The 27,012-nt window shown below is 42.6% G+C and overlaps 2 protein-coding genes across 2 annotated transcripts; one reads left to right on the top strand and one right to left on the bottom strand.

Moving 5' to 3' along the window:
- Positions 1–43: 43 nt before the first annotated feature.
- Positions 44–16,197, top strand: igfbp2a (insulin-like growth factor binding protein 2a). Its single transcript, XM_030783374.1, has 4 exons — positions 44–495; positions 10,152–10,330; positions 13,753–13,893; positions 14,660–16,197. Exons 1-4 carry the CDS (start codon positions 51–53, stop codon positions 14,816–14,818), a joined length of 924 nt encoding a protein of 307 aa, XP_030639234.1. The 5' UTR covers positions 44–50; the 3' UTR covers positions 14,819–16,197.
- A 3,159-nt stretch (positions 16,198–19,356) lies between these two features.
- Positions 19,357–26,089, bottom strand: igfbp5a (insulin-like growth factor binding protein 5a). Its single transcript, XM_030781684.1, has 4 exons — positions 25,756–26,089; positions 21,190–21,392; positions 20,345–20,464; positions 19,357–19,777 (listed from the first exon to the last, which is right to left on the bottom strand). The coding sequence occupies exons 1-4, from the start codon at positions 26,087–26,089 to the stop codon at positions 19,640–19,642; spliced, it is 795 nt and encodes a 264-aa protein (XP_030637544.1). The 3' UTR covers positions 19,357–19,639.
- Positions 26,090–27,012: the final 923 nt, after the last annotated feature.

Below are 27,012 nucleotides of genomic sequence, written 5' to 3'. Positions count from 1 at the left end.
TGAGCGTTCATAGGACCCTGAAGAACTCCAGTTAGCCTTCACCTGTTCGCATGCACAATTTCTCTGCCTTACCTGTAGTTGCAGCAGCAGCAAAGCGCCGTTCACCACCACTGTTTTTTGGACTCGCTGATAAGATGGTATCATACGTGGGCTGCAGTCTGCTGCTAACATTACTGGCCCTTCCAGGAGCCGTCCTTACTGAGATGGTGTTTCGTTGTCCAAGCTGCACCGCCGAGCGCCAGGCAGCTTGCCCGAAGCTGACGGAGACTTGTGCGGAGATAGTGCGGGAACCGGGCTGCGGTTGCTGTCCGGTGTGTGCCCGGCAGGAGGGCGAGTTGTGCGGCGTTTATACACCGAGATGCTCCAGTGGTCTGCGTTGTTACCCTAAGCCAGATTCAGACTTGCCTCTGGAGCAGCTGGTTCAGGGACTTGGGCGATGCGGACATAAAGTGGACGTGGAGGCAGCGGGAAGCTTGGAACATCGGGAAGTCAGTGGTAAGTTATCGTGGGCAATACGCGCCCGTGCAACAATTCACAGATGTGCATAGCCTTCATTTACTGTATGGTTCTTCTCTGTTGCTGTGGGTGTACGAAATTGCGGCATCATATGAAAAATGTTTGCACAGTAATAGTTTCACACTTTAATTTACGGTATTGACGTATGCGCAGAAAATCCTTGCTTTTTATGCACAGAAAAATATTCAAAGTGTTATGATAAAAATGAAATTAATGAGCTGCATTTTTAAATCATTAAAGCGAACTTGGCAGCGCTGGTTTTGCCCACCCATGGGCCGCGCAACTTGTTCTCTGAATGTGCAAACTGTATTGCGCAAAAACTCCAACACTGCAATTAAAAAAAGTGTCAAAGCTCCAGTCTTGATAAAGAATTCTGATAAGCAGCGAAGTAACTGGGCAGTAGCATCCACGAATGCTGCAGCTAGTTGTGTGTGTGTGTGTGTGTGCGTGCATGCGTGCGCGCGCGTGTGAGTCCGTGTATCTGTGAGGGATTTTTTTTGGGGGGGGGGGGGCGGTTATTGTACATAAACATTTCACATTGTTCTTGAGGTAAGTATTTCAAGAAAGTTTCCCCCTTTATCGAGAATCAATGTTCTTTGACGTCAGTGCCCAATAAAACCTTATGTTTGCATCCGAAAATGTTGCAATGTGTGTATCCTCTCGCGTTTCTATTGGAAGGGGAAGAGGTACTCAATGCAGTGTGACAATGATTAGCAAAGCGGACTTTGGGCTTTGTCCTGAGTCTCCTGTAAATCTTTCACACGAGCAGGCAGGTCAGCGGATGGGTCCGAGCGCGTTTTAGAAAGAATCCCTGCCGAACTGCTGCCGCTCCTTTTGAGAGGAATGTTTGGCTTCACGAGAGGAGGGGGGGGGGGGGGGGGGGTGCTTCCTGCGAATGACAAGCCAGGCAAAGCCCTACAGGGTCTGGGTATTATAATAAAACAATGTTTAATTCTGTAATCGGTGATGTAGAAACACATTTAATGCGTATTTAAACTCAAACGTTACAAATGGAATAAACAATGTAACTGCAGCTTAAGCATTACCAGTAGGCTACCCTAGTTTTGGCAACCTTCTTACTGGACAATGTTTTTGTTCATTCGTAATCTGTCTAAGAATTAGGTTACCTCAGGCCTTCTTTACGACTGAGTTGCGTAGATAAATTAAAATGTTAGATGCTGTTGATAATATGCTGTACATAAAATGGAAAAAAAACCGAACTTTTCGACGGAATGACTGAAAAATAGAATACATCTTGCACACTGGCTGACTGAAAAATTCGGGGACCGGTGCCAAAATGTGGAACGGGTCTCTCCAGAGGGGGTTCATCTCTGTAAAACGTGGACAGTGATTTTGACACCCACCACGGCTCTTGGGGGGGGAAAAGACGGCCCCATAAAGCCCTCACCACCTGACTATGGACTCGAAAATAAACGAGCCGCTTAGCGAGCTATACCTACAGGGCTGTGGAGACGGTACTCGCCGGACCGAAATAGACCAAACTAATCCCCTTGCCTCCGCTGAAGCGGGTTAACGGCTGCCATTCCCCGGGGCGAATCGGCAAATCGGATGCCAAGAATCTTACCGCTCCGGGCTCCAGAATAAACTTTCTCTCCCCCTGCAACAGCTTGGAGATAACACAAACAATGTCAGAAATGTTATTGAGCTTGAGTGTGGCCAGTGGGGAAGCAAAAGAAAAGAGGGGGCAGGGTTGGTGTGCAGACCATATTGTTGGAGTTCAATGGATTTGCGAAGATAGCGCTATTGCACAGAGTGGGAACGAATGAATCATAAACGAGCCTGTCTGTCAACTGCCAGATATAGAGGATGGTTTTTTCCTTCTGTCTTCGTCCTAAATTAAACTCTCAATATGCATCTTTCCTATCATCTGAAGTATCACCTTTTTCCTAACGACACTCACGGGAGTCGCGGTGGTGAGAATGCATATTACGAAACTTTCTTTCCTGCAAATCATCTGAGTCAAACAGGGCTGTACGCCTGGTTATTTTGTGGGTATAAAGGTATTCACAGGATCCTGAGAACACAGTGTCAGATCCAGAGGAGAGAGAGAGACAGAAAGACAGAGAGACAGACAGAGAGAGTACTAGAGAGAGTTCAGAATTTGACCCAATTTCCACGGTAGAACCACATAAGGTCAGATATGTCCTGACTTGCTTCCGGTTTTCGTCCCTCCCTTAAAAGGTCTCTCACAGGACCTTAATTGCCACTGGAAGGAACGTCTGTGTCATGCTTTCATGTAAGGACCTGCCCTGGCTTACCTCTGCAGCGTAAAGAACGCTGTTGTGTTGTGGAGCGGAACAGGAATCCCCGAGCATGTTCACATTCATGTTTATTTTGCTCTGGAACGAATCAGAATTCATCAGCTTCACCACCTTGAGGAAAAAAAAAAAAAAAAAAAAAAAAAAAAGGATACTGAATTAGAGTTTGAGTCAGTGGAACGGATCCCGATCTTGTACTTTCCATTGCTGTTCTCCACCCAGCTGATTATCATCTTCGTTCTGAGACAAAGAGGAAAACTTTTGCTCAGCATGTCTTTTTGAAGGCCAAGAAGGAGAATTCAGACGTTGCCGTCACCATAGCCGGCTGCTCTCCAGACACGTTTCAAAGTGCATACACTGTCAACAGAAAACAGTAGCTCATTTGCAGAAAATGTCAGGACACACGTGTTTCTAAATAAAGCTTGTGTTATCTTGTGTTTAAAGACTACCTTTTAAAACGTCTCTAGAAATGTTTCAGGTGTTTATTTGAAACAGTAGGTGTACCTTTAACACCACTTTCCCTGTCTTTCGTTATTAAGGTTTTCAAGCACTACTGTATGGTGAGGTTGCACAATTGATCGAATGATGCCAAAGAAGATGTTTGTGATTAAGTTTCTGGGCCCAACTCTATGTAATATGCTACTGCTCCTAGTTCTCTCCCTCTCTCTCTCTCTCTCTCTCTCTCTCACAGACAAACACACACACACACACACACACACACACACACACATAGCCATGCCAGCATTCATCAGAGCATCCTTGGGGTTGTTTCCATTCAGTAGATGTAAGTAAGAGTAATGGAAAAACAAAGCTCCGGGAAAACTGAACCTCTGAGTTTCTTAGGATGTTGAAAGGCCTGGTTTGTGCTTCTTATTCCGCTGGCTGTCCTTATAGTTTTGTATTCTGTGTGAATCTTCCCTTTCTCCATTGCTTGTTGTTCTGGAGATTAACTGCCTGGATTGTTTGGTACCAGCAAACATACAAAATGGTCTTCAAATATTCGCCAATAAACATCTCGTGAGTTGTAAAGTTATACTGTTTGCCGAATGACATGTTATCACCACTAGCTGGGATGCTGTGGATTCAAAATAGCTTTTCACAATACATTACTGATGTTTTAAGAGGTGTCAAGCCACTATTCTGTTCTTCAGATTGAGAACTTGCTTCATCATTATATCCCTCAGTATTAAACGTAATATGACGATCATCTCCACAACCACAAACATATGGAGATGATTGGCTGAATTTAATGGATAATTTCCTGCTCAGTTTTTCATTGAATAGTCTTAACATTCATAAGTCCAACAAAAGCTCCCTGAATATAAGCTATGTACAGATCAATATCTGTTGTGGTAACATATTCTCCTGAAGTAAGAAATTCCTCAGTTTTGTCCTTCCACAGACCAAAGTCTGGTTGTGGATGAAGATGAGGGAACGCAGGAGGGGAGCTGTAAAAGTGTATAATGTAATGGTAGGAGCTGGAATGGAATTCCGTTTGGATTTCTTTTTCTCCTTCTCTCTCTCTCCCTCACTTTCTCTCTCCCTCCTTTTCTCTCTCTCTCACCCTCCTTCTCTCTTTTTTTCCTTTTATCAACTCTGAGCATTAACCCAAAAACATCATGTTTTAGACTCGCGTTTCAAGACATTTTTTTTTTTTAAAAACAGGAAGCAGAGCACCGTAACAATACCTCAGTGACACAAGAAATGGAAACGAACGTTTGAGCCCAACGTTTGTGTTTCTTGGTCATTTATTTAACAGTAGTGACAGACTAATTTATACTACAACACTCTCACAGCTCTCTTGGCCCAGTGAGGTGACCCAGATTCCTCTCGGACTAACTTTACCTTAGATATGCGGTGCCAAAATCTGTCAGTTTCCTTCAAATTATTGCTTTCCAAATCATTTTATTGCGAAACAGACCACCAGTTCTAGCGACTCTGCTGAACGATCAGAGCCAGAATTCTTAGATTGTTTTCCTCTGTAATATTCCTGGGCAGCGTATATCAAGAGGTGGAGTATGCTCAGAATGATAGGGAAATGGGGCGTGATGGTCAGTTTTTACAAACTACGGGGAATTTTTTTTTTTTTTTTTTTAGAAAATGTGCTGAAGTTCATGCTTTGCTTAACTTGATGAGATGGTTAAAATTTCAGCCAAATTCTTGTTTGAAATAACAGATTTATCAGGCTCTTTGGACGGAAACAAGAGAGTAACTCTAAACCAGCCCTGGTCATGAGAATAATGAAATATAGTACATGAAAATTGGTACAATTACTACTACCACCACTACTACTCCTACTAATGATAATAAAAGTACATCTGTTTTTCCAGAACATTAGAGGAGTGTTTGGACTTTGGAGAATACATAGAATTAACTGCACGTCCTATGGTTGAGAGCCAAGCAGCTAAGATCTGCCTCAGAATTCTACACTTGAAATATCCTAATTTAACCTGCACAATGTTTATGTATTATCAGTGGCTCATTATAGTGTTCTTGTAACAGATGCATGTTCTAACAGACGCTCACGCTAGGTCATGCATTTAAATGCGGTGATGATGCAGTCCAAAAAGGGAGGATTACATAAACCAATTACAAAATGACATAAATCAGTCGCTACAATAAAACAACTCATTATACAAGATTTCTACATTCTCTGACATTGTCAAAAAAAAAAATAAAAAAATAAAAAAATGTACAGAACGTCTCATGGGTAAAACGAAAAATATTTTGGCTTTTGGGGGCAGCGTGTGCCCCCCTTTCCTGCTGCTGGGATGGCAGGACAAAGTGTCCGAGCTTTGTACCTTTGTGTTTCAGCAGGGCTGTGCCTCTTTGCGCAGAGAGCCCCTTTAGTATTAGGTTCCTCCTGGGATGCAGGAATGTACTCTCCACCGAGTGGAAAGAGATTATGTAATGGAGGAAAACAAAAGCCCCACAGCCTGTCTCTCACTCACACCTGATTTCATTTGACTTCAGCCAGACCTGCTGTGAGACCGGCTTCAAAGGGAACATGTACACCAATGTCCCCTCCTAATGAGTTAGGTAACCAAGGTTTTTGGGGTCTTTTCAAAAAAAAAAAAAAAAAAAAAAAAAAAAAAGGTGATTGACAAGGAGAGTGTTGCGAGATTAAGTGTAGGGTTTTCGGGGTTGTTTTTTTTTCTGAAAAGCCAAAAGTCGTTCTGACAGGAACATTCGACATTAATCTCTAGTGTGTGGAGGGCATTTTTGCTCTGGAGGGTTTTTGACTGCTTCATTGATTAAAGAATGGACACAAACAATATGTGGTCCCTCACCGTTTTGTGGGAATTCAACTCTCATGGTATTAGACCCCACAGATGTTTTCTTATGTGTTTCCACCTATGGTACACACTTGTCAAGGTTTTTGTTTGTTTGTTTGTTTGTTTTTAATTCTGGAAATTTGTTTGGGAAAAATATACAAGATTTTGTTTTAAATGTGCTTCATATGAAAAAATATCAAACATATTTTTCAGCTTAAGTAGTGGATTTTGCCTTGAAGGAATAGTTCCTGGAATGGATGTGTAAATAATTGAACAAAAACTTGAAAAAGAATGAGTTACTCATTTGATGTAAAACCCTAGAGACCAGATAAATAATAAATCGCACATCAAATTGTTTCAGCCTCTTGCTGCAAGGCACCCAGAGTTTTATTTTACTTATTTATTTTGAAAAATGTTGTGGACTTTCTCACAAGCCAAAAGAAATCTTGTGTGTCCATTATCTTTCATTAAGTGTGGCCTCATGGTGTATAACATTACATTTGTGGTAATACCGTATTAATGATGGTAAACTGTGCTGTGTTTTAGAACAGAGATACACTCCGGGTCAGGGGTGTCCAGCACTCCTCCTGGAGAGCTACAGATTTATACACAATGGACAGATTTATCCATCAGATTTAGCCTCCTGTCAAACTGTAACCCTAATCAAACACACCTGATCCAGGTAAACCAAGACCTGAACGTGGGAGACAGGTGTGTGAGGCCGGGACTGCGGAGAGAGGGAAACCGCCGTCACACCGTCACACCGTCACACCGGAGTCAAGCGTTCGTACGCGTTCTCACGCTTCCCACGCTCAGCTCATGTTATTTCGTTAATGTGACAAGACACTAAAGTCTGAGAAGGAGCTGGTGTCTGCTTAAGGTAAAAGTCTTAACTATGTAAGAGGCTGGAGTAGTGAAATTAGCACTTTAGGATTTTTGCTGATCTGTTTGTTTTACATGACGGCACAAGTCACACCGACAAGCAATCCAAGCAATCTAATAATTTCTCTGTCAAACTGTGAAACCACATCACTGTGATGTCTCCTCGGTGTTTACATTCCACGCTCTCTAGCTTTTCTGCTTTGATTTTGTGAAGAAAGATTTCTTTTTTTCTTTTCTTTTCTTTTCTTTTCTTTTCTTTTCAAGACGTGTTGTCAAGCACTATAAACCAACTAAATGAAACCACTTTCAGTAGGTGAATGGTAGAGGTGATATGATATGAACAGAGGTGAATTATTTAATCATTAAAGGGTTTTACAATACCAAGCAATTCTGCTTTTAGTGTAAAGATCTGATGAACTCTCTGAGCCGTGTGTAAAATGAGAAAGATGCATTGAAATCTGCAGAGACGTGCTAAAACCGGACAGGAGTTGTTCCTGGCTTCAGCTTTTGACCGTGTTTATCCATTGATGCAATGATAATAAATTTCATGGTGTGAAGCAATTTGAACCATAAAAGAAACCACAGAAATGCTCTCTTTAAATAGAACAATTCAGCGTTGTCTCCAAGTCAACTAAAGGTTCCTAAATATTTTGAAATGGACTTGCTAGGATCTTCCACAGCTTATAAAAGGGTTTACAGATCTCCAGCTGCTACAGTAGGAAAATCAAATAAAACCCAATCTAATCTAATCTAACCTAATCCATTGAAATCAACACGGGGACACGCCCCTCACTGAATGTTTTTGTTTTTTTAGTGTGTCCATCCCCATTGTTGTGAGTGGGCCTGTGTGTGCGCGTGTGTATGTGTGTGTGTGTAAATGAGTGTGTGAGTGTGTGTGTTTGTGTATGCCTGAGTATGTGTGTAAATGAGTGTGTATGTGTGTAAATGAGTGTGTGTGTGTGTGTAAATGAGTGTTTGTGTGTGTGTGTGTGTGTATGTGTGTGTGTGTGTGTAAACGAATGTGTGAGTGTGTGTGTGTGTGTGTGTGTGTGTGCCCCTTACCTGCTTCCCCTTTCACACAAAGCTCCATTCTGCCCTATCTGCCCTACTGCATCCTTCCTCTCTGTGTTTTCATTGCCGTCAAAAGTATTTTGGTATTTCCACCCCTCTTCTGTGATGGAAGGGGAGAATGAAAGGAAAGCTCTGCCGGGGAAATGTTTATGTCGCTGCCTGGGATTCAAGTCATTGTGGGATCTTGAGACGAGCCTTTAACCCACCCCACTGGCCCCCTCCCCGAAAAAAACACCACCAGCCCAGCAGCACCATCACCTCCATCACTGTCCACCTCTCCATGGCCCAGATACACGCACACACACACACACACACACACACACACACGGCCTCCCTACAGACCGGCACACAAAGTTTCGGTCTTGTGTAACACAGAAATAACCTTGTGTCCGCCAAACTATTTGCACACTGTGGCCAGTGGTGTTTTTCCTCCGCTGCTTCTCCCTGCAGTGCACTTGTGAGAGGACCCTCGGACCTCGGCAAGGGCCTGCAGGGAGAAACAACAGATCCAGCCGATTGCACTGTTTGTTTGTGAGGTCCAGGGAAAAGAGAGGGAGAGAGAGAGAGAATGAAGGGAGGAGAGAGAAAGGTGAAGAGAGAAAGATAAAAACAGAGAGACAGAAGGACAAAGCATGAAAGGAAAAGAGACAGGAAGAGGAAAAGAGAAAGAAAAGAGATGGAGAGAAAAATAGAGAGTGAACAGCAGACAGAGAGGGGAAGAAACAAAGGATAGAGAGAGAGAGAGAGAGGGAGAGAAGTGGTATGATGCTGTGTTCTGTTTATTCTGCCTGCAACTGTTTCCTAACGGTTTTCCATGTCAGGGCTGTCAAAAGTCATTCCTCGAGAGTCAATGTGTACTCAGGCCTTTTCGCCGAATCTCACTAGATCATTGACCCGTTAGAGAAATCAATCAGCTAAAGAGCACTCTCACTTAATTTTCCAGGACTTTGTCAGTAGCCAAAAGTTTTATCTCAAATGTGCACGTACACTCCAGCCCTTCAGAAAGCACAGCCTCACTTTGCGTTCTGCTGGGTGCGCGAGGGCCCAGTTCCATCTGGAGGACAGTCCCAGTCTGATTTCCAGCGTAGCAGTTTCACTCACTATACTGGGGCTCTTGACGCTAGTGTAGGAAGTTGAACTGAAACAACAACAAGCAAGAAAGGACAAGAGGAACGTCAGACTCACTCTCACTGCGAGCCAAAGCAATGTGCTGAGTCAAGCTCAACAGCAAACATGCAAATGTTCTTTCCCAGTGTAAAACTTCCTGGAGTTGCTCTGAACTTCAGAGTTCATTTCTGAGTTAAAGTACCCGCCGTGCATTTACCTGCCAAGAGTGAGCGGTTTTCTAATGCTTTCAGAGTTGTGTTCAAAGAATGAATGTGGATTTATGTTAGTACTGATAAAGTATAATCCAAAAGGGAGAGTGTAAATGATATGAACATTTTCAGAGTGTTACGTATGAAATCTTGGCAGAAATCTGCTGTGTATGCATCTAAAAGCAAGTCCCAAGTCACAGACATTGACGCAGACACGAATGAGGCATCGTGTTTCTGTTTATGAATTCTTTTTGTTGTTTTCAAGTGAAGAGAGACATTAATTCAGCCCAAGATATTACTCAAAATACATCTGTCTGTATGTGGATGTGGATCTCCCCCTGTCTGTGAAGGAAATGTAAATGACTGTAAACGATCTTTCAGTTCATACTGCTTTTCTCACACGACGCTTTTTAATTACAAATTTCTTCACCGCTGGTTCTTCTGTTCCTCCAACGTCACTGCTGGTTCCCGCAGCTACAAATAATCCAAACCCACAGTCTCACTCGCTACGGTTTCCACCCACCTTTCATCAGAGACCATTAGCAGCAGGTCTCTGGTTTTCAGACAACAGTGAATTTATGAGGCGGCAACATGCGGACTGGACTGGGATCTGTCTCGTATCGAGCTGACGTTTGACCGATGATATCTGAGAAATTCGGTTTGAAACAACCTACGACACCACAGCGTGTAGCCTTAGGCTTATTAAACGGGGCACGCTGGCCACACTGGCCAGAGGATAGGAGTTATTTCTGAGATGAAGCACTGACTCTCTCTCTCTCTCTCTCTCTCACTCCCATTCTCTGCGTGAGCAGGGGAGGTGCAGGAACCGTTGGATCTGGGTCTGACCGAAATCCCTCCGATCAGGAGACCCACTAAAGACAGCCCCTGGATGGGACCCAAGGAGAGCGCTGTCCTTCAACACAGACAGCAAATGAAGAGCAAGATGAAGTCCAACAAAGTGGAGGACCCCAAAGTGCCACGCCCCAAGCTGGTAGGTCGTTGCTGCAGATTGGTGGATAAGTTCTGTGCTGTAACTGAACGCTGTGTTCACTAACCAATCAGCTGATGTTTGGCTTTGACAGAGCTCTCTGTATTAGCGTCTCCAGCACTCCTGTGTCGTCATAATTTATTAAAACACACACACACACACACACACAGACACACAAACACACACACACAGACACACACACACACACACACACACACACACACACAGATTTTGTATTATTGTACCAGTTTTCTGTGCATTAGTTAGGGTGTTGTTGTTGTTTTAACGGATCTGATATGAAGTGCAAACACATCATCTCAAGTTTAGATGCAAAAAAATTTTACTGTTGTTCATCAGCAAAGTCTGTGCTACCCTAACCATAAACATAACCCCAAAAAGTTGTCTGAACCCCTGTAAGCTAACATAAAGGTACATGTCAAACATATCATAGTCCATGCAATCATATTAACACACATTTTGAATACACCTAAGTACCTGTCCACAGTGTAGAAAAGCACAGCAAAATGAAACTCTATACGGTGAGGCCATGTCGATTAATAAATCTAATAATCTTATTTATTTAATTTAGTCTTGAAACAACAAGTGGAAAAAATGTGTGTCACTTCTGGTTTGACTTTATACTTCATTTGCAGTGTAAATAAAGACTATACAGGCCTATGGCCTTAAGCCTCATCCTCTGTTTCTCCTGGCTGCCATCTCATCTGGCCAACAGCATCAGGACCAAGACAGTGGGCAGTTAGACAGAGGCAGTTAGACAGAGGCAGTTAGACAGTGGGCAGTTAGACAGTGGGCAGTTAGACAGTGGGCAGTTAAACAGTGGGCAGTTAGACAGTGGGCAGTCAGACAGAGGCAGTTAGACAGTGGGCAGTTAGACAGAGGCAGTTAGGTTAGGCAGTTAGACAGTGGGCAGTTAGACAGTGGGCAGTTAGACAGTGGGCAGTTAGACAGTAGGCAGTTAGACAGTGGGTAGTTAGACAGTGGGCAGTTAGACAGTGGGCAGTTAGACAGAGGTAGTTAGACAGAGGCAGTTAGACAGTGGGCAGTTAGACAGTGGGCAGTTAGACAGAGGCAGTTAGACAGTGGGCAGTTAGACAGTGGGCAGTTAGACAGTGGGCAGTTAAACAGTGGGCAGTTAGACAGAGGCAGTTAGACAGTGGGCAGTTAGACAGTGGGCAGTTAGACAGAGGCAGTTAGACAGTGGGCAGTTAGACAGTGGGCAGTTAGACAGTGGGCAGTCAGACAGAGGCAGTTAGACAGTGGGCAGTTAGACAGAGGCAGTTAGGTTAGGCAGTTAGACAGTAGGCAGTTAGACAGTGGGCAGTTAGACAGAGGCAGTTAGACAGAGGCAGTTCGACAGTGGGCAGTTAGACAGTGGGCAGTTCGACAGAGGCAGTTAGGTTAGGCAGTTAGGTTTTCAATAACGGGGCAAAATCAGTCAGAATCACTAGTTTAATCAGCTCCAAGCCTGAGCACGGGAGGGGGGGGGGGGGTATTTTTTGCTATGGTCAGTTTATTTTTCGTATATAAATAGGGTTTCTCTATATGTGAAATTGTTTACAATCATTCAAATGTTATACAGTATGAAGTTAAATGCTATTTATTTTTAAATGTTTTTTTTTTTTTGTTAAAAGGAGATTAAATAATTTCGTGTTCACATTTTTTTGTGATCACGCTTGTTGAGATATGGAACTAGCAGTTCATTTCACCACAAAATATCTGGTTCAGTGGATACCAGATACCTGAGTGACTGTCTGAAGTTTGATTCTCTTTTAATGTTGCTGTTTCTTTCTTTCTTTCTTTCTTTCTTTCTTTCTTTCTTTCTTTCTTTCTTTCTTTCTCTCTTTTTTCTCCCACTGACCATTTCCAAGTATGTTAAACGAGTGTTCTCTGGTTTTGGTTAAATCCTGAAGGTTGTAAGGTGATGGTATGGTATTCGTTCCCCATGTGCATTAAGCACACCTCAACGGGCAGAGAGCTGTCTGTTTTCCATTACGCAGCTGTGGACAACCATGAATGTCACTTACTAATGATGAACCATCTGAAAAGCAACAGAGTCAGGGTTTTGCATCTTAGAGGAATTTGAGGGAAATAATACAATAATATATTATAATATATAATATATAATATTAATATAATAAATGTTAATTGTTCTTAGATCACATAATCCACGGCTTATGTACCCAATATAAATGTAACATTTGACCCATAACGTCAGGGAATGAGAGTGTTTGCCAAAATAATCCTGGCTCCAATACAGCACTGCCCTCTAGTGGTGGTGGCTAAAACATGCACTTGATGTTACTGAACGGCATGATTAATGAAATATGTATATCTCACACTGGCTTGATCTCCATTGGCTTGTAAAATATTTATATGTCATAATTATGTGTTGTGTTGGCTGACTGCGAGGTCTAAGAGCAGGGCGGCTTCTCTCCTCTGTGACTGATAAGATTCACTGACTTAATGCATCCCACTGGCCACAGGCCTGGATGATGATGTGGTATTTAATGATTTAATGTGTAGAGAATAAGCAGAACTGAAAACTGTGCTGTCCAGTCTTTTACATGTACTCGGCTCCAAACTCCATTAAGGAATCGTCCAAGTGTCTCTGAGCCACGGAAACTGGCTTAACCACATCCTCTCTCTCTCTCTCTCTCTCTCTCTCTTTCTCTCTCTCTCTCTCTCTCTCTCTCTCTCTCTCTCTCTTTCTCTCTCCTCATCTCTCCTTTTCTCTGACCACACTGAGTTGAGTGACAGTCACATCTGCTGTCAAAATGTGTTGGTTTTCAGAAAGTGACATCATGCATTTCATGCATTCCCCCCCCCCCCCCCAATTTTGATTCATTTCATGGAATTATAGATTTTAAAATATTAAACATGTCAGCTTTAGCGGGAAGCTGAGTTACTTTAGTCTCTCATATTCTTTAAGGACAAGACGCTTTAAAGAAATGCATAGGAGCTACATCACATGACAACACTGAAATGGTCAGTTAACTATGGGATTTTTCACATGAAGGCAAGAATCACACTGTGATTGCTATGCTTGTTTGCTCAGTAGGACATAGAATTGAACACAGTGAGATGTAAGAGTGCTTTAAATAACTGTGTTTGGCAAATAGACGTGTCAGATAGTTTTCAAATGTAGGTCCAATTAATTTGGAATTCTTTGGATCGTTTCTGCCAGTGTGACAGTCCAGTAGTCAGTCAGAGTGCTTGAATTAAACAGTAGTAGATGAATAATTCCAAATTACACACCTATATAATGTCATTTCTATATCATCTTTGTCTACTGGTAAACAGAACTCACCTTGCAGGCACCATGCAGGGGGTGGGTGTGGGTGTTATTCTGACTGCTTTAAAAATGACTGATTTGACCAAAACATTCTCTTCATTTGGCCCTGCAGAGTCAGTGCCAGCAGGAGTTGGACCAGGTGCTGGAGAGAATCTCCAAAATGCCCTTCAGAGACAACCGTGGTCCCCTGGAGGATCTCTACTCCCTGCACATACCCAACTGTGACAAGAGGGGGCAGTACAACCTCAAACAGGTGAACCACTGCAGCACAGGAAGCTCAGTGTAATCCGAGGCCAATGATATACTTTTCTTATAATGGCTAAAAGACATGCTGATATTTCTCTGTACCAGTGAGTATTATGTGATCTGTGTCAGGTCGGATGGCCTTTCTGTTAATGTAAGGGTAACCAGTGGGTACAGTATACCCCTATACATTAATTCAGTGAGTATTAAGTGATCTGTGTCTGGTAGAATGGCCATTCTGATAATACAGTGAATATTATGTGATGTGTGTCAGGTAGAGTGGCCCCTCTGTTAATACAGTGAGTATTCTGTGATCTGTGCCTGGTAGAATCTGTTAATGTAATGGTAACCAGCAGGTACAGTATACTCCTACACATTAATACAGTATACTCCTGCTACATTAATACAGTGAGTATTGTGTGATGTGTGTCAGGTAGAATGGCCCTTCTGTTAATACAGTGAGTATTTTGTGATCTGTGTGTCTGGTAGAATGGCTCTTCTGTTAATACAGTGAGTATGTGATGTGTGTCAGGTAGAATGGCCCTTCTGTTAATACAGTGAGTATTGTGTGATGTGTGTCAGGTAAAATGGCCCTTCTGTTAATACAGTGAGTATTATTTGATGTGTGTCAGGTAGAATGGCCCTTCTGTTAATACAGTGAGTATTATGTGATCTGTGTGTCTGGTAGAACAGCTCCTCTGTTAATACAGTGTCTTAAGAAGACTGTTATGATGCATTTTCACACGCCTCTCATTTCTCTTCACGTGTGTCTTTAGTGCAAGATGTCTGTGAACGGTCAACGGGGAGAGTGCTGGTGTGTGAACCCACACACGGGTCGTCCGATCCCCACCTCCCCTCTGGTGAGGGGCGACCCAAACTGTAGCCAGTACCTCGATGGAACAGAGCTGGAAGCTCCTGTGGTCCCCCAGATTTAACTTGCTTCTCTCCAAAACCCTCAAAACACACCCCCTGGTCTGGATCCAAACCATGACCCAGCCAAAAAAAGAAAAAAGGAAAAAAAGAAAAAAAAAAGAAACATCAGTGTTTGAAACTCATAACAAGTTATAATAATGTGTGTATGTCTTTATCGTGTGTGTTTTAGATTTCGGTTATTGTAGCTTCACTCTAAGCAGTGTTGTACAGGTGTACGTAGCTGTGAGAACATAGCTTAGCATCACTGTATAATGGTAGTTTACAAAATAGGCATTAACTAAAACCTTAAGAAACCTTGCATGAATGAGAACCATAACATTCCAGGTTTTAAATGCTTATTTTCGTTAGCATCAATAGAGTATAATCTTTTAGTTTTTAGTTCTCTCTCTCTCTCTCTCTCTCTTTGTTTTGTACGGATATTGTGCTAAGCTTGACACGGTGGTTCTGTTAGGGTGTATAGTTTTATCACATTGCTGGTGCTACCCCTTAAACTCAATACAACCCAACTCTGAATTACACAGCCATATTCTACAGCGAATGTTTCAGTAACAGTAGGGGTTTTTTTTCTTTGCTGGCGGGTAGGGGTGCGGGAAGGGGTGCTAGGGTTGATGAGGTGCGTCATACTGTTTCTCCTCAGTGAGCTTAGGACATGCAGGCTGAACGAGCGTTTTGACGTAAACCTCGAATAGAGCATTTCAGCAGTGCCTTACCTTTGGTTATGGGAAAGGTCCAGCCCTGTTGGGCGACTTTGGTTCATCTTCAGGTCTTCTTATGACTTATCAGTAAAATCTGAGGAAGTTTTTTTTTGGCTTTCAAAGATTCTATGTATCAACAACTGCCGACGCAGTGATGGATTGCCTTTTGCTAACAAGCTAATTAGTTTTAATAATATTTTAACTACTTTGAAAAACAGTAAGACCTTTCGTGTCTATATATTCTAAAATGTCACCATACTAATATAGTTGTAATTTACCACTTGGCTGAAAATGTATATACAAATATATATACTATTTTCGTAATAACGAGATGGAAAGCGTCCGAGATCTCAAACGAACGCAACTTTCGTGTATCTGCTGCCACCTAGTGGTCGCATCAAAGCAAAAGTCGTTCAAATAGAGAGAGTTTGACCGGTGGATTTCTTCAGACAAAACGCTCTCGCCAAAACAATGCATTTTCACTCTTGAACGGTGGAACTGACATGCAGTATGTCGTCTGTGCACTTTTAGCCTCGTTTTCACAGCTGCCTTTATCAATGTGATGGTGTCACGCGCTGTTTTTGGTTCACATGTTCTGAATGTATGAAGACAGAAATACAAAAAACACAGTACCATACAGGTCATGTCGTCATATCCAGAATGGCATTAAATGGATATTAACCTTCTGTTTGTGGTCTGTGAGTCTTCATTTGGTTGCCCCTTCAGTGTAACAAACAGAAAACCCTGTGAACTTACACATCAAATACATGTATTATTTCACCATTCCGTAGTTTCACAATTACACTAAATAAATAGTCACATTCAAATATTCATCCAAGTAAATACTCGTGTACATTAACCTCCGGTCCTGACCCTAACCCTAACCTGAACTCTGATCATCACCATGGGTGTAACCCCAACCTCTAATTTGGTTTATCTCTGTGGAGAATAGTGGGGTGCATTTGTTAAAGCTGCCTCAATCTGAAGTGCTCATTTTGACGGCAGCTGCATAGTAATCTAGACAAGGGCCTGAACAGTGTGAGCTCTGTGGGCGTGAGTAGGTAAAGACACAATATGGAGAAGCAGCTGAAGAACACGCCTCAGCCTTAAGGGGCTTAGAAAATGTTGTGGTGGATTTCAGCTCCTCACTTTCATCATTGAAATACTTGATGCTTATACGAGAATGCTAATGCTAAAACATACAGTGCAAGCAATACGCAAGTTTTCCCATGCATTTTTTACACAGACCACATATACACTTGTATTCATTGTCGTAAATGAATACGTAACTTTATTTAAATAAATGCCGTGTCATTACAAAAGAGACATATGTTTGAGTACATAAATTACAAGGTGAATAAATATTATGTTGATTTTCTTTCTTTTATTTATTTATTTATTTATTTTTTGATAGCTTGTTTTCAACATTTCTGTTCTTATTTGACTTTGGAAGACTTGTTTAAGATTTGCTTTAAATAAGTCAGTTTATGATATTAAAATGAATCAGGATCAAAATCTTACAAAAAAGAAAAAAAGAAAACTAAAGAGAATTCGTTCCTTCAGGTAAAAACTGAACTGCATGACACATCGGCTCTTGAAGGTGATCCCTTTCTTTATGTCTTTACTGTTTGATTAAGAGACTGAGTAACACAAATAACTTGGTGAATTTACATCGATGCAGAGGAGAACGTTTCAGATTTGTCGGTCGAACCCCTGTCACTAGGTGGCGCTGCAGACAGTTAGCTAAAAAAAAAACCAAAACAATGCCTGACAGCTTTACTTACTTGGTTAAATATCTCTCCAAATCCATATATGTGGACTTTTATCAATAACTTATCTGCCAACCAAAAAAAAAAAAAAAAAAGCACCTTTTATATGATTATGTTATTTGCTATATGTTGACTCTTTGTCTGACAGTTTGTGTGTTGACTGAGTGTGAGTGAATGCTACAGGCTGTGAGAATCGTCAGACTGCTCTGCTGTGGAATGAACCATACACAGGCTTAGGCCACGGGGCCCCTGTCCCAGATCTGTCCCCTGAAGGGCAGTGCTTCCCAAAGAGTCCTGAGTCACAGCTTTGCTTTTTAGGCGTGTGTCAGATCAGCCCCGCCCCCCCCCCCCCCTTTTGTCTTTACATAACGCTTGGGACACACTGCAGGACCAGTTTCAGACCAATAACCAAGTTTTAGCACGGAATGGGACTTTGACATCAGAGTCATCCATGATAATAACAAAACAGTGAACAAAAGAAAATAGAGATATATATATTTATATATATATATATATTATGTGCAACCATCCCATGGTCTCAGTTATCTACAAATCTACAATCTGGCCAGATTCCTTGGCTTAGCCATGAGTTTGTGGTGGGAAGAAATGTTAACGGCATAATATGGATAAAATGGATTGGAAATCCTTCTCTTGTGGAGTTGTTCAGCTTCCATACTTTTGCTCTGACCCTAATCCAGCACACCTGGCTCTAATATTCCGATGCCCGGGAAAACCTTGACTAACCGCATCAGGAGTGTTTCAGCACAGCTGCAGAGACGGACAGCACACACCACATTGCTTTAAGAAGATGTCCATCCAACCCCCCCCCCCCCCCCCCCCACCCCCCACCCCCCTGTAATTCGATTCAGCTAATCACCCACTTGTGACCGAGAGGAAATGCTTGTTCTTTTTCGTGAAAAGCATTGTGTCAATACATAAACCAAATGAATGAAAAGGCAGCTCCCAAACAAACTGTTGCTATGGTAACACACAAGGGCGACCGCCCCGTTTACGTGACTTACACTCCAGAAACTGGACCTTTTCCACTGTGACACTGTGAACATACCCAAGTCATGACTATATTGGAAATATTTATTTAGTTCAATCTCTCTCTCTCTCTCTCTCTCTCTCCCTCTCTCTCTCATTGTCTCTCTCTCTCTCCTTCTCTCATCCGTTTTTGAATAATTTGGGTTTTGAGGCTGCTCTCAGCTCTGTTGTTTTCCACTCTCTGTGACTTTTAATGTAAATCAAAATTTAAATACATTTGAGTGGGGCAAAAGACAAGGCACTGGGATTTCCATAGGAACCCAAAGACCTGTGGGTTTTTCTCAGAATCAGCGACAGGTACTAACATGTAATGGGGTTAGTTTGTTTTCAGACTAGCCTGTATTCAAATGGCAAACGCTCCCGTGTGCGGTGCCTCACAAAAGAATCAGACGCAGTCCATTTCCATATTTCAAACCTGGTCGAAGCTCGCAGCGATGGATAACAGAGGCTCCAAACAAAATAAAGGGGAAGAAAAAAGGTTGTTGTTGTTTTTTTTCTAAGAACTGACCAAAGAAATAATGACTTTTAATGGATGTGTTAAGCTCATATATTAAATTCCTTATCTGACATGCAGAAGGCATTTAAAGGCATTAAGCTTAATTCTTGAAAACCGACAAATACTGGCGGTCAGAGGAGAAAATCTCCAACCTGATGCCAGCTTTGAGGGCCATTCACATTGCACATAAACAGACTCATGCAAAACAAAAACAAAAACAAAACAAAACAAAAAAAACCAACTATAAGTTCACAAAATCAGCAAGAACAAAAAAACAAACAAAAAAAAAAACAATTTCAGGGGAAAAAAACTGAGCAAGTAAGCATTCTCTACAAGTAAGTGCTCTCTCTTAAAGACAATTACACCAGAAAAAAACAAAAAACAACAACAGATTTTTGGAATAAACCCTTGAATCATTCTACCCTCATATAAGTTCCTAACATCACCACCAAAATAAAAAAGGATTATAATAATAATAATAATAATAATAACCATATGAGTAGTGAAAAGTAGAGCCTGATTCATGTTGTTAATGGTTTGTTCCCTGTGTTACTCGATGAGGTTAATATCCTAATCAATACATCGAGCTCGTCTTTTTCTTTAGCACGGAAGAAACTGGGGGTGAGGGACTGAAGGGCCGAACATGTTGTCCGAGAGGGTAAAGAAACATACAAATGGATCCGTCCCTACACTCAACACTTTACCCGTTTTTCCAGGCGTCTGAGCAGAGACTGACTGGCAGTTGAAAGAGCATGGGTGGGGTGAGAGGGGAGGGTGAGGGCAGGTCTGGTGTCATGTGACCGTGACGGTCACCTCTTATTCGTTGTTGTTGCTGCTACTCTCCAGGTCCTTACACTGGATGTCACCCCCGCTGTAGTCCGTGCCGGGCATCAGCACCCCGTACTTATCCACACACCAGCAGATGCCCCTCTTACGACCCCGGGAGGGTTTACACTACAGGACACACACACACACACACACACACACACATATACACACAGAGGTGGAGAGAGAGAAAGAGAGAGAGATGGAAGATGCGGTTAAGACAATTGTCTGCGGCTCTTAGAGCATCTTTACATGTTTTGAAGTTACTTCGCGTCAGCTGTGGAAAAAAAACAACCTACAATAGCTACCATTACAGCCACTTATGGTCAATTAATCAACTCGTGACAAAAATGTCAGTGCCAGGGAAAATTAATTTCGGAATCATATCCTAAGCCATGTTTCATGGGAATGACGCATGCTTCTCTCACGCCTTGAAACACACAACAAAGAGCTGTGGAATCTAAGCCATGCTACTGTTTAAAGATTAGACCAGGAAAAAAAATCAGTGATTAAGAAGCATCTATGTGGGTTCTAATTCCTCCCAAATGCAAAATTACTGTACTTAGATCAACGAGCTACCTTTATTCTTGCTGACGTGTTCAGAAAACATTCCTAAAATTGCTCTCAGGTGCTTGCTAGTCGTGTAGCGCTAATCTGAGGTAGGCTAATGAGTTGACGTTGAGCTACGTGCTGTACCTGCTTGCGCTTGAAGAAGCCTTTTTTGTCACAGTTGGGTAGGTAGAGGGACAGAGCCATGATTCTGGAAGCATCTTTCATTCTCTGGATAACCCCATCCAGCTTCCGTCGGCAGGGGCCCTAGGATGACCAAAAGACGAGACGCGATGTGTAAATTAGCAAACCAGCTAACCAGCTAGCTGAGGCGCCTTACTTACAGAGATACACACATAAGGGTGTGGCAGCATACAATTTACAGACAAAACAATAGATTTAACTGTTAACTGTTCTTGTGAAAAATCGGTAACTTGTATTCTCAAGTTGGCAGTTACCATCATTGACTAATACCACATAACATGTATGGTGCTTTTTTTAACATTTCAAATGGTATGTACTGGATATCCAAATGACTCTTATAACTTCAGTGATTTAAGTTTATTACATTACGGACATCACGGTACATAGCATTTCACACTTCTGCTTACATTCCCTGTATTGTAACATTATAAAACAACGCTGTTTACCCATGCAAAAACCCTCTTATGTAAGAGTGGATAAGTATGTAAGAACTGAGACCATCAAGAAATATGGTGCTCCATTAAATCTATTAATAAAGCTTAAATAAACCAAATCCAGCCCTGGATGATCACAGCCCTGCTGAACTGAGCTTCTGCCTCTTATATAGGAGGCTGGCTTTACCTGGAAAATAGACTTTGACCAGTGAGATGACGCTACAGGTTGGCAGACAGGAAAACTGGCAGAATTTTGGCCCCTATGCTGGATTTGGGCACCCAAGTGCTGGGTGACACCCCGATGACTGAGAACCCCAGCGGGAGAGGTTCTGTCTGTGGTAACTGCGGACTTACGAATTCAGACTGGTGTTTGTCTATGCCGAGAGGCGAGTAGTCCATGTGTGCCATTGTTCTGAGCTTGGCCTGCTGTCGTTTCTTGTCCTTGCGCATCGCCTGGGCCTTCTTGGTGTTGATGTGGTCCTGTGGGAACAGTGGAACCTTTGCCGGCGGAAGCAGGTCGTCCGTTACCTCGGTAACCAGAGCATCCTCATGGGATTCTGAGAAAGGAGAGTGTATGCCGATGACGGTACTGATAAACATCAATTTTTTATCAGGCAAAAAAACAGGTCCTATACGTAGTTTGAACATAGAGATAAAAATGGTGTTTCATAACATTTTGGAAACAGGATTTCTGATATCTCTGTTTTTGTCTGTTTGCTATGGGTTTATCAGTTTCCTTTCTGCACACTCAAGTAGACAGTAGAACAAAGATAAAAATACAACTGAAAAACCTAACTTTTGCATCCTTACTGAAGCTTAAATGATGCTTTTCCAACACCAGCCAGCGCTTGTGCAGTTCAAGAGGATAGAAACACTTTTGATGTTTGAAACAAAGCCTGAAAGTTCACACTGATTCATATAGCATTTAACATATGCTTCATTCCTTCATTAAAGGGATAAAGATGTCAATCAGAATAAAACGTGTTTATGTAAACACCTGAATCAGATTAGTGTACTCAGAACAAGGTCAGAGCCAATGGAATCTCATTCAGAATGGGAAGGGTGGTATAATCCGCTCCGATAATCCGCTCTATAGATGGATATTACTGATTAAAAAGTCATGTAAACGCTCCAGTCTGATTCCTTTCTCCGCTGGGATACAGGCATCCAAGCTTGCGTTCCCTCAGTCTCCCTTCGTCATATTTTTCTGTGTTGTCAGGAACTGATTTATTTGGGTTATGGTTATGACATGTAAACAGAGATATTAAAACAGATCACAAATTTGGAATAAATGTAAACAGTTTATCTGGAATCAGACTGAATTCTTTTGGAATGACGACACATTCCGCATGTGAACACAGCCATAGAATTTTCTGATCTGTGTTGTTACACACTCTTTCAAACATGCCAGCATGTATCAAATACTTTATTGAAACATTCTGGGATTTGTTAGCAGTAGCAAATGTATTCGCAATGTATCTGCCACTAGTTTTGAGGGGTTTATTTATTTTTTTCTTTTTTTGAAAGACTTTATTTCTTCAAAGAAGGGAAAAAACAAAATTGAAGGAAGAATCCTATCAATCCTCAGTTGAATCAACACAACGATGGATGATGTTAACCAAGGATAAAACGTTTTATTTTTTTGGACTGCGAGTTTATTCATTGCATGCCATGAGCTGCATTCCTCAGGTTGGATTCTGTTAACTGAAGCCGCTTTTCTCGCCAACTGTGTCTAACAATAACCTCCGTCTTCTCGCTTTTTTGGCTTGCATTGGTGCTCAGTCTATTTCATATTGGTCTCTCAGTTTTTCCAGGCTCTGGGTCTCTTCGCTCGTAAAGCGGGCGTAGCAGAAGAGACCTGCAACACCCTCGAACAGTGACTTTTTGGATGCAAGGTCTCCAGAAAAAGAGGTTTTGGGAAGGCTGATCTTTGACTTGCTATGGTGGGCAGAGAGCGTTCGGACTAAACAAGGCTAAATGATGGCATCTGACATTCAGACAGAGTTCTGAACCAGCGCCAGGACCAAGATGTCACAGGGAGATCACCTTCACTGCTCAAACAATGTGCGGAAAAAGGAGTTCTCTTTCGCTGCTCTTCTTCACTCAAGTAAGAAGAACTAGTCTCAGTATTGCACACGGTTACCTAATGTTATCAACACTGCAAACAGGGATAAAGCCTGTAGAATGGAAATAGATTATGCATATTGCACTGGAGATCTCTGTGAGTCAAATTTCCTGGTAAACCTTTTCAGAGAATCTTAAACATGCCTGAGGTTTCCACAAAAACGTCTGTTGACGTCTATCGAGGGCCTGTCAAGAGAAAGCTGAAAACTGCCAGTTTGTTTTGTATGGGCAAGAACTGTGGTCTAACCATCAACCGAAACGGTCAAAAACTATGTTAACTTAAGATCATGTACAACCATCTTTAAATTTACAATCTTGACCCAAATAGGAGGTGAAAACAATAAAATGAATGTTCTCTAGGGCTCAGGGTGTTTGCAAGGGTGTCCTCTAGAAGGGTCAAGACATGGAAGATTTTTCCACATTAGGTCAATGTGAGCCTGTCTTGACTTTAAATCACTTTCTTGTCACTGAAGAAAACACAATACAGTTGATGACTTTTTTTTTTCCTCCTCTTTCTGCAGCTGCTACCAACTCCTTGCAGGTGCAAGGGCTAAGTGTGAGCAGTGGTGACTCACTGTAAAACTTTATTAGGAGAAATCCTTACGGCCTGCCAGAAACATGGCCGGGACGCATTTTTCATTGGCTGTGCTTTCTTGCCTAACATGAGGAGAAACATAAACATGCCCTAGAAAAGTCATTCAGGAGTGCAGAAAAGCAAGAGCTCTGAATGTCATTATGAACGTAACGTTTTAACATGGTGCAGCAACCTGCTGTACACCCTCGCATTTACACACACACGCACACACATGCACACACACACGCACAGGCATGTACACTCACCAAACAAATTATCACAATAGTGACTAAAAAACTTTCAGATCACACAGAAGTGTCATGTTGTGTAACTGATTTCAACTGTGTTGTGCAGAGTTTAATTTCTGTGGACTAAGTAGATCAATTCGAATCAAACGTGGTAATGTATACTTTTCTAACTGTTCACTTTTTTTTTTTCCTCATGAACCGTCTGTGTTTCAAATGAATCAAATCCAACTCAGGGCTTCACACACACACACACACACACACACACACACACACAGATGCCCTTGTCTTACGAACGCTACACATTGTGAACATGTTGGTCTGGTACAGGGCCCATCATCCGTCAACACTAAACACCCACATTTGAACTGAGAGGAAAAGATACCAGATGCCTGCTTCTCTTTCCTTTTTTCCTCCGTTTCTTCCCGTGCCCTCTCCCTGCGTCAGCGCCCTGTCCAGCTGCACACCGCGTGAGTAATCAGATCTCGGGCCTTGAACCCCCCCCCCCCCCGCCACCACCCCCCCTCCTCATCGCCATCAGCTCTCAGCCTACTGTCGAAGGAGCTAAGCAGCCTGGGAAATAGGGTCACACCGGATGAGCAAATCTCTCAAGCCGTCTGTGACGCCATCGCCGACAAATCACGGAATAACCCTGGACATTCTCCTGACACCAATTTTCAGAGAAACTGACGCAATGAATCAACTGGACTTCCGCCCCCCCCCCCCTTTTAATCTGTAAACAAATCATCTGGCAAAGGGTTATCAGTGGTGTCTCCGCTGAACTTTTTCTTCTTTCTTTCTTTCTGTCTGTCTTTCGTTCTTTTTTTTTTGTGGAAGTGTGAGACAGTTTCCTAATCTGGGGGGAAGCATTGTTCTGCAAACTCCTGCTAATCTGAGCTCTACGTTGTCCTGAGAGAAGAGTCGGACACCTGACCCCGCTCTCTCTCACGCTCGCTCTGTTTCTCAGCTTTTTTTTGTGCTCTCTCTCTCTCCCACTCTCTCTCTCTCTCCCTCTCTCTCTCTCTCACGCACGCTTTGTTCTCACTGTCAGCTTTACACGTCTTTCATGAACTTTTTACCATTTAAATATTATTTTCTCTGATCATTCCTTTATATTTTTTCCGTATGCAATTTTCAGCATTCACATCTTTTTTTTTCTGTATCTTTTCATTTTTGCTTCTTGGCCTCTCTTTGTCTCTTTTCTCACAACTCATTCTCTCTTCATCTCTCTCCCTCTTTCTGCCTCCCTCCCTCTCTCACTTCCTCCCCCTCTTTCGCAGTTGGTAAGTGGGTTCTGAAATTGAGCCCGACAGGAAATAAGGATTGCCACTCTAAAAGCATCTGCAGGCAGACGGAGTGCAGCATCTCAAAGCCCCTTAACAGAGACGTTGTGCTGAATCACCTCGCCACAAATGCCAGCCGCACTGCACCGAGAGGCAAAGCAAGTTTAGCAAGTGTCACTTTTCTTTGCCTGAGATAGTGAGAGGGAAAGAGAGAGAGAGAGAGAGAGGGAGAGAGAGAGAGAGCGCGATGGTGGTGAAGCCGATTTATATTGTCATTCCTGGACTATTTTCACACACCTGTCTAATCGTAAAACGACTGACTGACTTCAAGGGCTGAAAAAATATCAGCATTACAACGACAGCAATAATTACTCAGAGACATGGAAAGCAAAATAAAAACACATTTGTGCAAGAAACGAATCATATCGTTTGGATTAAAGACAGACATTTTATACTATAGTGGAATACCCCCCCCCCCCCCTCTTAAACACGTCATAGTACTGATATTCCCGAGCCCGACAGCACCCTGCTGTAATCATGAACGGTCAGCACTGAGAGATAGGCTCTTATGTCGGCATGATATAACTTGGATGGATTAGCATGCACATTCAGATATGCAGATATCGGTCCTGCGACTGTACTCTTTAGCTCATTCGCTAAATCCCTGTCGACATGATACAAATCGTAAGCTTACCCCGGCCTAAGTGTAGCGGCTTGTATATTTTCTCGTTCATACAAACTCCCTTTCCGTGGAGGAGGGCATGTAGCGGCTTTTCCTCGCCGCTCCGGGGCAGGCAGCGGAGCCCCTTGCTGCAAGTCCCCGTGTAAACGCCGCACGCCTGGCCCTCGGACAACGCACAGGTCAGACAGCAGCCGCAGCCCGGTTCCTTTACCACTTGGCAGCCCACAGGGACCGGAGGACACATGGACAGCGCCTTCTGGTCACAAGGCTCACAAGGCACGTAAGACGCAAGAAAACGCGGCAATCCCGACATTAAAGTCATCAAAGTGCAGAAACTCAAGAGCATATTCGTCTCGTCGGAGCACCGCGTAAGGATGACAAATGGCAAATGATGTTCAAGCGGTCGAACTAAGTGACAGTGAAGCGTCCGGTCATGAAACGGGTGCCCCAAAGTCGAGGAGTTTAAATCACTTGTTCAGTACAACGATATCAGTCACTCAGCAAATAATTCTTTCTCTCACAGAATAGAGGGCGACTATTTTTTTTTCCGCCGTTGTGTAATATCCAGTGCGATGATTGTGAGGTTGTAGTGCATCAGCCTAAAAACCTCTATGCCTTGGGATATTTGGTTCTTTAGATCCCACGTCTAGCCAAGGAAGATGATAACCTCAAAATAATAATATTAACAATAATAATTTAAGTAATATATTAACGTGCCGATTATTTCCTCTTCCGCTTGTGCAAGCCCTTACAAATTGTCCTCGGAACACTGGCCGTGCAAATAGCACACGGGGTTTTTAAAAACTGCCCGAAACCAAGTCCTGCACCGCTGACATGTGCAGCGCCACAAAAGGGAGGCGCACTCGACTTCATTTTAAGGCACTAACTTTAGGGCGGATCCTGTCGTTAGACCAACACGAAACGTGATCTACCTCTTATTACAGTGTGAGAGAAAGAAGAAGTATCTTGAAGATGACAATGAGGCAGGGAATTCCGTATTGCATAAATTCGGACCCAGCACACGTTAACCCGCTTTATGTGTAATCACAAAGACAGGCTATCCTGCATTATGACCATTTGTGACCTATGGGAAGGACAGTGCCCTTTTTTTGCCGTGACTTAAATCCAAACCATTTAAACGAAGTTGAGTCACTCAGTTATAAAGATGAGGCCGTATTCCTCCATGTGTTAAGCGTGCTATCGAAGCGGCTGAAAGAAAAAACACTATAGGATATTATGACAGTATGTTGGCGCTTTGAACTCTCAATG

The sequence above is a fragment of the Chanos chanos genome, chromosome 8 (assembly GCF_902362185.1).
Source record: "Chanos chanos chromosome 8, fChaCha1.1, whole genome shotgun sequence".
In the NCBI taxonomy this organism is placed as follows: domain Eukaryota; kingdom Metazoa; phylum Chordata; class Actinopteri; order Gonorynchiformes; family Chanidae; genus Chanos; species Chanos chanos.
This window is presented reverse-complemented; position numbering and strand designations above follow the sequence as displayed.